The sequence below is a fragment of the Mesoplodon mirus genome (assembly GCF_964341445.2).
Source record: "Mesoplodon mirus genome assembly, chromosome: 11".
NCBI lineage: Eukaryota > Metazoa > Chordata > Mammalia > Artiodactyla > Ziphiidae > Mesoplodon > Mesoplodon mirus.
The window spans coordinates 58,617,374-58,631,513 of NC_138987.1; the positions used below are offsets into that span (position 1 = coordinate 58,617,374).

General features: G+C 50.8%; 1 protein-coding gene across 4 annotated transcripts in view; it reads right to left on the reverse strand.

Moving 5' to 3' along the window:
• CSAD (cysteine sulfinic acid decarboxylase) overlaps positions 1 to 14,140 on the reverse strand; it is a 26,824-nt gene continuing 12,684 nt past the window's right edge. For 2 of the 4 annotated variants that reach the window (XM_082636615.1, XM_082636614.1), the window contains exons 2-15: positions 10,172 to 10,308; positions 9,761 to 9,887; positions 9,591 to 9,681; positions 9,141 to 9,247; positions 8,572 to 8,687; positions 7,826 to 7,905; positions 7,459 to 7,513; positions 3,467 to 3,583; positions 3,320 to 3,384; positions 2,954 to 3,035; positions 2,334 to 2,533; positions 2,129 to 2,180; positions 1,902 to 1,991; positions 1 to 375 (exon numbers count right to left, since the gene is read on the reverse strand). In XM_082636615.1, the coding sequence (XP_082492741.1) occupies positions 202 to 375; positions 1,902 to 1,991; positions 2,129 to 2,180; positions 2,334 to 2,533; positions 2,954 to 3,035; positions 3,320 to 3,384; positions 3,467 to 3,583; positions 7,459 to 7,513; positions 7,826 to 7,905; positions 8,572 to 8,687; positions 9,141 to 9,247; positions 9,591 to 9,681; positions 9,761 to 9,887; positions 10,172 to 10,297 (1,482 nt within the window). In that variant the 5' untranslated portion in view covers positions 10,298 to 10,308 and the 3' untranslated portion in view covers positions 1 to 201. Of the gene's footprint in view, positions 376 to 1,901; positions 1,992 to 2,128; positions 2,181 to 2,333; positions 2,534 to 2,953; positions 3,036 to 3,319; positions 3,385 to 3,466; positions 3,584 to 7,458; positions 7,514 to 7,825; positions 7,906 to 8,571; positions 8,688 to 9,140; positions 9,248 to 9,545; positions 9,682 to 9,760; positions 9,888 to 10,171; positions 10,309 to 14,140 lie in introns of those variants that run through there. The other 2 variants (XM_082636616.1, XM_082636617.1) reach the window with 2 other exon arrangements.

The following is a 14,140-nucleotide window of genomic DNA, read 5'->3' on the forward strand; positions in this document are numbered from 1 at the left end:
TTCCATCATATGGATATACTATCATTTATTTAAACATTCTCTTAATATCAAATACTTAAAGGAGAGTTAGTGGGTCAAAGCACATAAAAATTAAGACGGCTTTGTTTCCTGGAGAGGTTGTTCTTGAGAACACGGGGAGGGGATACAGGGAGATGGTAAGGGTTGGGAGAGGGGTCCAGGCTAGCAGCAAGAAGGAGCGGCTCAGAGGTCCTGGCCCAGCTGTTCCAGTTCATTCAGCAGGAAGTCCATATCCATCTGCGTCAGCGCAGGGTTGGCCACAACCATGCGGAAGAAGTTGCCCCGGGTACCATGGGGCTGGTAGCCAATCATCATGGAGCCCTTCCTCACCATGCGCTCCTTGAGGACTGGGGCCACCTGTGGGAGGAGTGGAGCGACCTTCCAGCTGCAGCCTGGGGTCAGGTGAGGGGGTGAGTTCCCCAACTTGCACCTCCCTCCACCCAGACACCTTCCAGAGACAGCAACTCACAGCTCGGATCCTGACGTGGCCCCAGTTTACCCTTGCCACCACATCCAGCCCACTGGACCTTCTCTACCTCCTGCATTCTTTCACGTCTCACCATTCTCCACGTTACCACATGGGCCATTTTCTGCTAAATCCTGACTTTTCACTGAATCTCGACACTGCTTTTTCGGTCTAACTTCAAGCCTTCATCATCCTCGACACCTTCTTCTCCCCTATCTGAATTCCTGTAACATTTTTGATTTGTACCCTGTGATCTAATACAGTGGTCCCCAAACCTTTTGGCATCCAGGACCGGTTTTGTGGAAGACAGTTTTTCCACGGACCAGGGGAGGGGGGTGCTTTGGGATGATTCGAGCGCATTACATTTATTGTGCACTTTATTTCTATTATCATTACATTGTAATATATAATGAAATAATTATACAACTGACAATAATGCAGAATCAGTGGGAGCCCTAAGCTTGTTCTCACTTGCCACTCACTGATAGGGTTTTGTGAGTCTGCAAGCAATTGATTTATTATGGTCTCTGTGCAGTCAAACCTCTCTGCTAATGATAATCTGTATTGGCAGCCGCTCCCCAGTGCTAGCATCACCCCTCAGCTCCACCTCAGATCATCAAACATTAGATTCTCATAAGGAGCAACAACCTAGATCCCTCACATGCGCAGTTCACAGCAGGGTTCAAGCTCCTATGAGAATCTAATGCCGCTGCTGATCTGACAGGAGGCGGAGCTCAGGTGGTCATGTGAGCGATGGGGAGAGGCTGTAAATACAGATGAAGCTTCACTCGCTCGCCCATTGCTCACCTCTGGCTGTGCGGCCCGGTTCCTGACAGGCCATAGACCGGTACTGGTCCGTGGCCCGGGGGTTGGGGACACCTGATCTAACATGTAATTTCCAAGACTGCCTTGAACGCACTGGTTTCAAATAGGTAACGCTTGTTTTCTGAAATAACTCCTTAAGGGTAAGAACATTCTCGTCCTTTCGTATCATCTGCAGCACCTAGTACCGATCTGTCCTTAGCGACCAGGACATACCTCCTGGCCTGACAGGGCTGCTCTGTCCCCAGCATTAGTGAGCAAAACTCCAAGATCTTTCTGCATCACATCTCTGTCCTGGGCCTGAGCTCCCAGCAGAATGCCCCACACCATGGATCTATGTACTGCACACTGGTGACTTTTCTTGTAATGCCCTGCTCCGTCTTCTTCTTACTTTCCAGAAGCATACCTTGTCCCCCATTCCCAGGCTCACAGAAATGAGGACAAGTGGGCGTTGTCTTCCCGTTCACGGTCCCCACCTCAGGAGCAAGACTAGCCAAGGGAACTGCCATGCCACTCACAGCCAGCAGGGGGCGGAAACACACCAGCTGCATCGGTTCCCTAATGGGTTAACCAGAGCAGGGAAGAGACTGCCTACCTTAGCCAGCCTTTCTCCGTAATCCGGACTCCCCTTCTTCTCCCGCAGACTGGGGGGCACGAACCAGAAACACACGTTGACAAATTCAGGCTGGGAGGAATAAGGAAGAGGAAGGTGTGAGCTGAGGAAGGGGGACCGTTCCCCTCTCACTGCCCCTCTTCCCCAACCAGGGCTCTGCTGGGGGGTGGGGGGACGGGGGATGAAAAACAGTACAAGGTCAGTCATACCTCCATGACCAACTCAAAAGCTTCCCGCTTCTTCAGTTCCTCCACCAGGTACCTGTGAGCACAGAGTGAGACATCATGGGTGGGGGAGGAAAGGCAGAGATACAGAAACAAAAGCAACCCAGAGTGACCCAAGAGACGCTAAGAGCAGGAAAGGGGTGCAGGGCTGGAGCCCAGAGAGGGGAAACGGGACCGCCCCCACTCCTACCGGGCAAGGGCAAAGGCCTGGTCCACACGCCGCTCCAGCCCCTGCCCGCCCTGTGCCTTCCACATGAGCCACAGCTTCAGACAGTCCACGCGGCGGCCACACTGCACCACCTTGTCTCCAGTGTCCAGAGCCACATCGTAGAACTTGTCCTGCTGGAACAGGTAGCTGGCCTGGGACCCGTGGCAGCGCTTGAGCAGGTTCTGTGGAGGGTGAGGAGACAGTCAGACCCACCCTCCCCGCCGAGGTTTCCTCCAGAGCTGCACTGGGCCATTTCTTAGCTCAGTCCACAGGCTTCTTTCCCTGGAACCAGGCGGCACTGATGGGACGGCTGCCAGCTGACTGAAACCCTCTCTCCGGGTTTTCTTCCAACACTCAGAGTTCTTCCCAAATGACCCAGGATCCCTCTGATTACGACTTAAGCTGGGAACTTTTTCCTTTGCAGGAAGACAGGGGAGTGAGGGAGCCCACTACGAGGAATTAGGGTGGTCACAGATATTCAGCTTCAGATGACATGGTAAGGAGAACATGGTAAGGCGACGAGCTCCTCTCAGGTGGGACAGAAAAGAAGACAGAGGTCCAGGGTGGGAGGTGGCGCCAGGGCGGGGGAGGGGCAGACCCACCGAGGTGTCCCGGAGAAGAAGAGCTGAGCACTGCAGGCCTGCCGAGAGGAGCTTGTGGGGATTCCAGGCCACGGAGTCAGCCCTGGGGTTGGCACAGCAAAGCAGGGTCAGCTGACTCCCACTCAAGCTGCCCAACCAGAGCCCCAACCTTTCCAGATCTCCAGTAAAAGGGGCTGCGGTCTCACCCTGGCCCAGCAGAAGAATTTCCAGGTCTGATGTCTGACCTCCCAGCCCCAACAACCATCTCTCCAATCTCCCTCCTACCAGCCTCCTTCCCCTACTACCATCTGAGCTCCCTGGTCCAAGACTACTCTCTGGATCAAGGATTTGAAGGGTGAGATTCAGGGCGTAGGGGGCTGTATGCACCTCTGGATCCCATTCAGGAGATGTCTATGTGTCTGTGACAGCAGGACGCTCCCTCCCCAGGCGGCCTGTGGAGCAAAAGGAACAATGTGGGCCTTGGCCTTGGCCTCAGTTCAGCCCACCCCATCCTCAGGCCCGGGTACCACTCACATCCACGTGCAGCCACAGCCCATGACGCTGGCACACGTCTGCAACTGCCTCCAGAGGGTCAAAGGCCCCCAGCACGGTAGTGCCAGAGGTGGCACTGACCAGGAATGGCACAGCACCCTGTGGCAAAAATGCAGAGGGAGAAAGAGGCTATGAAGTCATCTCAAGCGCTACCCAGAGCCTGGTGCTGAGATCCAGTTCTATAAACTCTTCACATGCCTGACCTGGGCCCTTGCAACCTTATAACATGTTACTGTCCCATTTAATTTGCAAGTGAGGACACTGAGATTCAGAGGAGTTAAGAAACCTGCCCCCAAGCTGAAACTCCAGAGAGGGAATTCAAACCTAGGTCTGTCTGATGGTCTATTTCCAAAGTTCATAATCTTTCAAAAAAGTTGAACGTCTTACTGGAAGATCAAAATGCTATTTTAAATATCCTAATAGTACAACAGTTTATGAGGAACTTGAATTAGTATTCAAAAAACTACTACAAAGAAAAGCGCAGGCCCAGATGGCTTCACTGATGAGTTGTACAAAACATTAAAAAAAGAATTGAGTGCTTGCTTCGGCAGCACATATACTAAAATTGGAACGATACAGAGAAGATTAGCATGGCCCCTGCGCAAGGATGACATGCAAATTCGTGAAGCGTTCCATGTTTAAAAAAAAAAAAAGAATTGATACTAGCTAGGGCTTCCCTGGTGGCACAATGGTTAAGAGTCCGCCTGCCAATGCAGGGGACATGGGTTCGAGCCCTGGTCTGGGAAGATCCCACATGCCGCGGAGCAACTAAGCCCGTGTGCCACAACTACTGAGCTTGCGCTCTAGAGCCCATGAGCCACAACTACTGAAGCCCGCGCACCTAGAGCCCGTGCTCCGCAAGAAGAGAAGCCACCGCAATGAGAAGCCCGCACTGCAGCAAAGAGCAGACCCCCGCTTGCCACAACTAGAGAAAGCCCACATGCAGCAACAAAGACCCAACGCAGCCAAAAATAAACAAATTAAAAATAAATTAATTTTTTAAAAAAAGAATTGATACCAGCTCTTCATTAGCTTCCAAAAAAAAAAAAAAAAGAAGAGGACGGAACACTTCTGAATTCATCCTATGAAGTGAGTATTACCCTGATACCAAAACCAGACAAAATATCACAAGAAAACTACAGAATATATCTCTTCTAAATATAGACATAAAAATCTACAAAACACTAGCAAAATAAAATCAGCAACATATAAAAATAATTATACACCATGACAAAGTGGGATTTGTCCCAAGAGTGCAAGCTTGGTTTAACATCCAAAAATCAATTAATGTAATACATCCTATCAATAGAAAAATGAAAAAAACCCACATCTCAGTGTGGTTTATTGATCATCTCAGTAGACACAGAAAAACATTTGACAAAATCCAACACTCCTTCATGATATAAACACTCAAAAAACTAGTATTTGAAGGGAACTTCCTTAACTTGATAGAGGGCAACTACAAAAAACCCCACAGCTAACATCATACTCAATAGTGAAAGACTGAAAGCCTTCCCCCTAAGATCAGGAACAAGACAAGGATGTTCACACTCCTCATTTCTATTCAACATTGTGCTGAGGTTCTAGCAGGGCAATTAGGTAAAAAAAAAAAATAAGAGCCATCCAGATTGGAAAGGAAAAAAGCAAAATTATCTGTATTTACAGATAACATTATATTATACCGAGTAAATCCTAAGGAATCCACTAAAAAAAACTATTAGAATTAATAAATGAGTTCAGCAAGTTCACAGGGTACAAGATCAATATTCAAAAATCAGTTGTATTTCTACACATTAGCAGTGAACAATCCAAAAATGGAATTAAGAAAACAATTTCATTTATAAGAACATCAAAAACAGGGCTTCCCTGGTGGCGCAGTGGTTGCGAGTCCGCCTGCTGATGCAGGGGACACGGGTTCGTGCCCCGGTCAGGGAGGATCCCACATGCCGCGGAGCGGCTGGGCCCGTGAGCCATGGCCGCTGAGCCTGTGCGTCCGGAGCCTGTGCTCCGCAACGGGAGAGGCCACAACAGTGAGAGGCCCGCATACCGCAAAAAAAAAAAAAAAAAAAAAAACAATAAAATACTTAGGAATAAATTCAACAAAAGAAGTGTAAAACATATACTCCGAAAACTACAAAGCACTGTTGAAAGAAATCAAAGAAGACCTAAATAAATGGAGGCATTCCATGTTCATGGATCTACAGATTGAACACATCCCTATCAAAATCCCAGCTGGCTTCTTTGCAGAAATTGACAAGCTGATCCTAAAATTCAAATGGAAGTTTAAGGGACCCAAAAAGCCAAAACCATCCTGAAAAAGAACAAAGTTGGAGGACTCACACATCTGATTTCAAAATTTACTACAAAGCTATATTAAGACAATGTGGTCTATAGGATAGACATGCAGATCAATGGAATAGACCGAGAGTCCAGAAGTAAATCCTCACACTTACACTCAATGGATTTTAACAAGGATGCCAAGACAATTCATTGGGGAAAGAACAGTCTTCTCAAAAACCGATGCTGCAACCATTTGCATGTGGAGATATATACATATTTTTTAATTTGTACTTAAATACATAGTTGAGGTATTTTCATGTTAATATATATAGTCCCATCTTATTCTTTTAAATGGCTGCATACTACTCCAATAATAACAATAATGACAATGGCAGCTAATACTAATTTACTGCTTCACTGTTCTAAGTGCTTTACACATAATTCATTTAAGCCTTACAACAACCCTATAAGTTCTATATTTTGCTCGTTTTACAAAGGAAGAAACTGACACAGATACATCATAATTTATCTATTGATGGATATTTAAAAATTTTTTTTAAAGTTTACACTTCGCTCCAGTGCACACAATTCTAAGCACTTGTGATGATTTATAGACTAATCCTAGCAGCAGGACACAGAGTCAGTGGATAGATACATTTAAAAATGGTACAGGACTTCCCCGGTGGTCCAGTGGCTAAGACTTCGTGCTTGCAATGCAGGGGGCTCGGGTTCGATCACTGGTCAGGGAACTAGATCCCACATGCCACAACTAAGAGTTCACATGGGACTTCCCTGGTGGCGCAGTGGTTAAGAATCCACCCGACAATGTGGGGGACATGGGTTCGAGCCCTGGTCCAGGAAGATTCCACATGCCATGGAGCAACTAAGCCCGTGCGCCACAACTACTGAGCCTGCGCTCTAGAGCCCGCAAGGGGGAACCCCATGCCACAACTAGTGAAGACCACGTGCCTAGAGCCTGTGCTCCACAACAAGAGAAGCCACCACAATGAGAAGCCCACACACCTCAAAGAAAAGTAGCCCCCTCTCGACGCAACTAGAGAAAAGCCCGCACGCAGCAACGAAGACCCAATGCAGCCAAAAATAAATAATTTTTTAAAAAAAAGAGTTCACATGCCGCAACTAAAAGATCCTGCATGCCACAACTAAGACCCGCAGCAGCCAAATAAATAAATATTTGTAAATAAACAAATAAATAAACAAGTAAATAAAAATGGTATAGATAGTGCTGAAACGCCCTCCAAGACGGCTGCAGCAGCTCCCATGTCCCTTAGTGCGGAGGGGCGTGCAGGGGCCTCCACATCTCCCATTGCTCCAAGTCCGCATTGCTCACCACTGGCCCACACATCTTCCTAAACTTCCTGCACAGACCCTGCCAGCTCACAGAAACCTTCTGTGCTACACCTCAGGTCCCCAACATCCTCCCTGCGGTGCCCCTTGGGCCTCCACTCAATGAATCAGTCCTGCCCCTGCCCTGGGATCCGATACTGCCCATGGGTCTCAGGAGGACTACAGTGTCCTTGCGCCCCAGAGATCACTTCAGCCCACCAGGGAAACGGGCACAGAGATCGAGGGGAGGGATGAGGGGAGCCTTGAGTAGGCACAGGCCAAAGAACCCTCCAAGAAAGGAACAGAAGGGTCCTGTTCCACTGCCTCAGCACCCATCACTCACTCACCTCAGCCTCGGCCAGACCGATCTGCCTCTCCAGATCCTCAGGGATCATTTTCCCTCTGGAAAAGAAAACTTAGTGGGTAGGGGAGGAATAGGTTCTCTAGGCTGGGCGGCAGAACTGTCGAGAGCAGGGTAGTGTGCGGTTAGCAATGCAGAAGCCACAGTGTTGATTTTTCCCTAAGAGGGGTAAACAGATCTCAGGGGACAGGGCGGAGACTCTAGCAGGCACTGGTAGACAGCACAGGCAATCGGTGGGAACAGAGCAGGGAGAGAAGTCCGCCGGGGTGTGCTCCAGAGGCCAGAGCCCCTGGCAATGAGAAGGCACACTGCGCCAGGCTGGGTCTGAGACACGCAGACAGAAGGACCTTCACCTCTCATCTGCCTTGACCATTCGGACACTGTCAGTGCCAAGTCCCAGAAAAGCAGCTCCTTTCTTGACAGAGTAATGACACTGTGGAGGAAGGCAGAGGGCAGGGAGGGTGGGGAGGAGAAAGACTGGTCAAACAGATGAGACACTGTAGACCAGGGCTTCTGAAACACTCGTGGGCCTACAAATCACCAGTGTGTCTGGTTAAAATGCAGATTCAGGGGCTTCCCTGGTGGTGCAGTGGTTGAGAGTCTGCCTGCCGATGCTAGGGGACACGGGTTCGTGCCCCGGTCCAGGAAGATCCCATATGCCGTGGAGCGGCTGGGCCCGTGAGCCATGGCCACTGAGCCTGCGCTCCGCAACGGGAGAGGCCACAACAGTGAGAGGCCCACATACCGCAAAAAAAAAGAAAAAAAAATGCAGATTCATATTCAGTAGGTCTGGGCTGGGGCCCGAGATTCTGAATTTCTAACAAGTTCCCAGGTGACCCTGATGCTGCTGGTCCATGGTCCATACTGGGTGTGGACTGTGTACGCTGCCCTGGATGCCCCTCTGCTACCCCCACACAGAAGGCAAGGTGAATGGGGAGTGTTTACACAGCCCCTTGGTTGGAAGGAGGCACATCCGCCTGGGGGCAGGCTGGTCTCCGAAGAGATGGGTCTGAGCAGGCAGAGGATCTGACAGGTCTCGGACTCAGCTGGCTGGAGATTAGAATTGGGGAGCCCAGGGTAGCCCTGTGCCTCTTCCCACCTCCTTTGATGTGAAAAGGGCCAGGGGCGGCAGTGCCCAGAGGCCCCTTTGTTTGCAATCCGGGTAGCGCTGATAGCGGGCCAGGTTCACAGCATACATGTTGGAGATGGAGCCACCTGTCACAGGGAAGGGGTGGTGGCAAGAGGGAGGGGCAGTGGGTCAAAACTGGAGCTTGGCTCTCTTGACCTCTTCACCCAGAAGAACTGATCAAAGAAGCACGAGTGATTGGCTACCAGGCCACGAGTTCTGAGGGCTCGACAAATGGCACGCTGGTAACCCAGAACAGCGGGATCTGCACATCCCCTGACTCCCCCTCCTAATCCGGGGCTGATCCCAGGATCCACCACCCCACCCCACCCCCCGCCAGGACAGCAGGCACTGATCCCATGTATTATTTGGCAAACACAGGGATACAGGGGACTGGGCAGCTTCTCTCTGGTTTGGCCCAAGCCCAGCTGGAGAAGAAACAAAGAAGAATCACCCCTCCCTGCCAGCTTAGAGCAAGAGAACAGTGGGGAAGGAGGAATCCTTGAAAAGGCCAAAGAAAGGTCCCCCTCCTGTTTACATACCAGGGCAGAAGACGCCATCCCCAGAGCTCCAGCCCACCAGGGCCCGGAGTTTCTTCAGCACCTCTTCTTCCATGAGGACAAACACGGGGGCAATCTCATATGTGTACCTGCCAGGAGAGGGAATGATGAGAATGGGAAAGAGACAGGGAGAGACTCTGCGAGGAGTTGGAGAGAGGAGGTGGACAGAGTGAAGTGACAGGAGGGTCCAAAGAGAGGACTGAGTTGGTGAAAAAGAACAAGGGAGGAAAAGATGAGAAAAAACTGGAGCCAGGAGGCATGAGAAAGCTTGGGAAAGGAAGCCCAAAGGGTACGAGGGGAAAGACTCTGCCAGCAGAGATTCCCAGAAAAGACAGGGGGACAAGCACCATTCTCCTCTCCTACCCACAGAGTGTGTCTCCCACAAACCCAAATCCTTTCGGGGTTGTGCAAAGGGGCCCTGGGATGGCTCACTGGCTGGTGTTGAGGCTCTCAGTGACAATGCGCCCGGCCAGGGCATGGGGATCCAACCCTGAGAAGAGCTGGTTGAAGAAACGAGGATGACCTGGAGAAGGGGGACAGGGGCTCAGAGTGGAGCTGGGTACAAATTCTAGACGCGCCTCCCCGTAGGACCCAGGACCCACAGGTCTTCACACTGTAGCGGATCACGGCCCGGCAGCGCTCCAGGATCTGCTCCTGCGACTCCCCCTCATTCCGCAGCTCCAAATCCAGAAGCTGCTTCAGCTCCTCCGGCTCCCTCCACTCGCAGACCTAGGAGGAGAAGCGGGAGATTCTGGGGGCGCTGAGGCACCCTGCTGACTGGCTGCCCAAACCACATCTCAGCAGACAGAAGACACCAGCAAGCTGCACTTACAGCAAGTTAGGAATATTTTCCAAGCAACACACGAACAAGGGTAAATAAACAGAGTCTGGCCCAGTATGTAATCCCTGAGGCACACGGTGAGAGTGATGAATTCTGGGGAGAAGCCTGGACAGAGAAGGAAAGTTCTCAGCCAGGTTTGATGGGCAGGAGGAGGGGGGGAGAAAAGACCCACCTTCTCGGAGGCACTGGTCCCTTTCCGAATGACCTCATCCACCACAATTCCAAACACATCCTGGAGCAAGGCTTCTGCAGCCACGGCGTCCCCATCAAGGGAGAGGAGTGGTTGAGAGTCAGCCATCAGGAGAAAATCTGTGAGCAGAGCAGGAGTTATTACCTACTCAGCCTGGGGACCCCACCTGGACCTAACCAGCAAGAACTTCAACTCCGTAATGGGCCTAAGGCCTAGCCCCAGCCTTCACTGTACAGATAAAGGCAAGTGAGAACGTCCAAGGAGAGAGCCAGCAGAAGCAGGTGGGAAAGAAAAAGGCAATTAGGGCTTCCCTGGTGGCGCAGTGGTTGAGAGTCCGCCTGCTGATGCAGGGGACACAGGTTCGTGCCCCGGTCTGGGAAGATCCCACATGCCTCTGAGCAGCTGGGCCCGTGAGCCATGGCCGCTGAGCCTGTGCGTCCGGAGCCTGTGCTCCGCAACGGGAGAGGCCACAACAGTGAGAGGCCCACGTACCACAAAAAAAAAAAAAAAAAAAAAAGGCAATTAGTGCTGAGCAGGTAGAATCCAGTGGTCACTGCTCACCAAAGGCAAAGGTGAGAAGCTCACCTGTCTGCTCAGGTCTTTGTCCAGGTGAGCTGGAAGCAGGGGACACAATTGGCTTTTTAGAGTGTTAGGACTAGGGTAGCAGAGGGAGCAAGGTATAGGCAGCAGTCACATGACCATGACATCGTTCTCATGACCCTTGCCCTAAAGATTTGGGATAGGGCCAGCGGGTTGAGATAAGTTTCCTGAATAACCATTAGCTGACATGAAGAAGGGGGGAGATGAGGTGTAAGGCAAAAACACATGCCACCTTCACTTAGGCTGGAGAGGAGCAGAGAAATGGTTTAGGCAGCCCTGAGAGGCCAATCTCTTTGCATCCCAACCCCCAGAGTCTTCTCAGAACTGTCCTGATTTCTAAAGCCCTCTTCTCCAAAGAGCAGGAAGAAAAGGAGGCCACACTGAGGAGGCAGACTGTTAAGTATAATCCTGTGCCTTGCAGGTTGAAAGTGCTCAAGAAACAGGGAGTGGCTGTTTGAAGTGAGCACCAACTGTGTTCACACCAGGGTGCCGGGGTTGGTGGGGGGGAGGAGGGTGGACAGTGATGCACGAGCAAGAGTTACAGCCCAGGGCCCTGGCTAGATGCTGATCCCAAGCGCTATTCAGGAGAAGAGATGGATGAAGGCTGAAGACTGAGGAGGATCTGCAGTGGGACAGGGGCTGTAACTTGAAAGCAGGCAGGAGAAACAGGACTGGAGAAAGAGAGGAAGAGAGGCATTCAGGGACGGGGGGAATGCCATGAGCTTACATCGGGAATGAGTATGACTGATTCTCAGGTCAGTCAAGGTGCCTGGCTGGCTGGAGAGAAGGTCTGCAAGGATGACATGGGAGCAAAGGCAGGGTGGGCAGAGCTGCACGAGATTATGGAGAGCCTTGAGTGCCAGCCAGGCCAAGAATCTAGATTTTATCCTGCAGAAAATGGAAAGCCACTGAAAGATTCTGTGGCAAGGATTAATGTCATGAAAACAATGCTCTCAGAAGACCAGTGTATAGCAGATGGATGCAGAAGAATGAAGCGGCCATTGCTGTAAACCAGGAAAGAGGTGAGCCACACGTGAATAAGGGTGGTGTCGCTAGGGAAGGACAGGTACAGGAATATGCAGGCTTAACCACCTGCTGGATTATACTCAATTCAACACTTACGGAATCTACATTGGAGGGGAAGGAGGGGTCAAGGACGACCCTGGGGTTTCAAGTCTGGGTGACTGGAAGAATAATGGTGCCCCTAAAAGAAATAGGGAAGCGGAAAGTGGAGGCTGGATGGAAAGTAAGATTGTTATTTCTTGGAAATACTCATCTAAGTGGAGGTGTCCAGGGCTACAAATACGCATATGGGAGGAAGTCAGGTCCAGAGCTCTGCTGAGATGAAGGAATGAGAAGCAGACTCGAGAGGTGGAGCATAGCTGAAGCCTTGTGATGGGCTCCATTCCCCAGGGGAGAGAATGCTCACAGAGATGGCCAGGGAGAGAGGGGCAAATACCAAGGCCTGGGGAACCCACTAAATGAGGGGGTAAGAGGATCCAGGAAACATGGAACGGAAGGAATCTTCCTTTGGCATAATCCACTGTCAGCAGCCACTGGACCCCAAGCTAGTTGAAAACACAGGTCCAAGGGACCCCAGTGGTCCTATCCTTAAACTTCTCCTCAGTAGATTGGGTTTTGGGAAACTAGGGGAGCTGGCCCAGCTTTGAGAATAAGACTCAATCCTTCATCAGTGCTCACTCTGGCTCCCCTGACAGGTGGCAGCAGTGGGGCGTTTTAGGTGGAAAGACTAGAAGAAGAGAGACTAATAAAAATAGGCACCATGGAAGTACTTACCACCTGCCTCATTCTGTACTTAACATGCATTATTCTCATCTTCACAACCACTGAAGTTAAGTTTATGACCCACATTTAAAGATGAGGAAACAGATTTCAGAGACACTACGTATGTAACGTGTCCAGGTCATGCAGCCAGTATGTGGCTGAGCTGGGTCTGGACAAGGGTGTGTGGGGCTCCGAAGATCCCGTCCCTAGTCAACAGGCTCCACCGCCTCATGCGGGGCTCCCTCAGCCACTGAGCTTGCTGTGGCACAAAGGCTTCTGGGCCAGGAGTGAGTACACCTCAGGGCCTCAGTTTCTGTAAAATAAGGGATTTAAAGCGAGAACCTCCAAGGTATCTGTGGGTGTTCATCAGCTCAGGCTGTTGGATACGGTAAGCAGGCCAGGGGAGTGGAAAACAGGCTGCAAGGAGGGAACAACTGGTGAAGAAAGAGAGACCCCAGGCTGGAGGAAGGCTTTTCCCAAAGCTCTGAAGAGAGGTCTGCAGGGAAGACATGGCTCTGTCCACCCGGCCCCTTCTGTATCCATCCCACCAAAGTCACCACTCAGAAATGAAAGGTGGGGACTTCCCTGGTGGCGCAGTGGTTACGAACCTGCCTGCCAATGCAGGGGACACAGGTTCGAGCCCTGGTCTGGGGCTCCACATGCCGTGGAGCCACTAAGCCCACGAGCAACTAAGCCCGCGAGCCACAGCTACTGAGCCCGCGTGCCATGACTACTGAAGCCTGCGTGCCTAGAGCCCGTGCTCCACAACAAGAGAAGCCACTGCAATGAGAAGCCCACGCACCACAACGAAGAGTAGCCCCGCTCGCCGCAACTAGACAAAGCCCACGCACAGCAACAAAGACCCAGTGCAGCCAAAAATAAATAAATAAAATAAATTAAAAAAAAAAAAAAAAAGAAATGAAAGGTGGAGGCAAGGGCTCTGAACACCTCCAGTTTCCTCCGGGGTAAACAGGGAGGTGAGGCATCCCTACCCTCACGCCCCATACAGAATCCTGTCCTGGGGACCTGAGAGAGTTTTCCTTTTTCAAAGCAAGAAGGACATTAACCCCCAAGATAGAATGATAAAGCAAAGAAACATGAATAAACTTAGGAACAGCACTTTCGCTCCTGGCTGAGAATATGCTGGAAGGACCAAGTAGGGTTTGTTTAAAAATTGACAAGTTTTGGGGCTTCCCTGGTGGCGCAGTGGTTGAGAGTCTGCCTGCCGATGCAGGAGACACGGGTTCGTGCCCCGGTCCAGGAGGATCCCATATGCCGCGGAGCGGCTGGGCCTGTGAGCCATGGCCGCTGGGCCTGCACGTCCGGAGCCTGTGCTCCGCAGCTGGAGAGGCCACAACGGTGAGAGGCCCGCGTACTGCAAAAAAAAAAAAAAAAAAATTGACAAGTTTTGTATGGACACCGAGGGGGGAAAGTGGTGGGGGGTGGGGGGTGGGATGAACTGGGAGATTGGGATTGACATATATACACTAATATGTATAAAATAGATAACTAATAAGAACCTGCTGTATAAAAAAATAAATAAAATTCAAAAATTCAAAAAAAAAA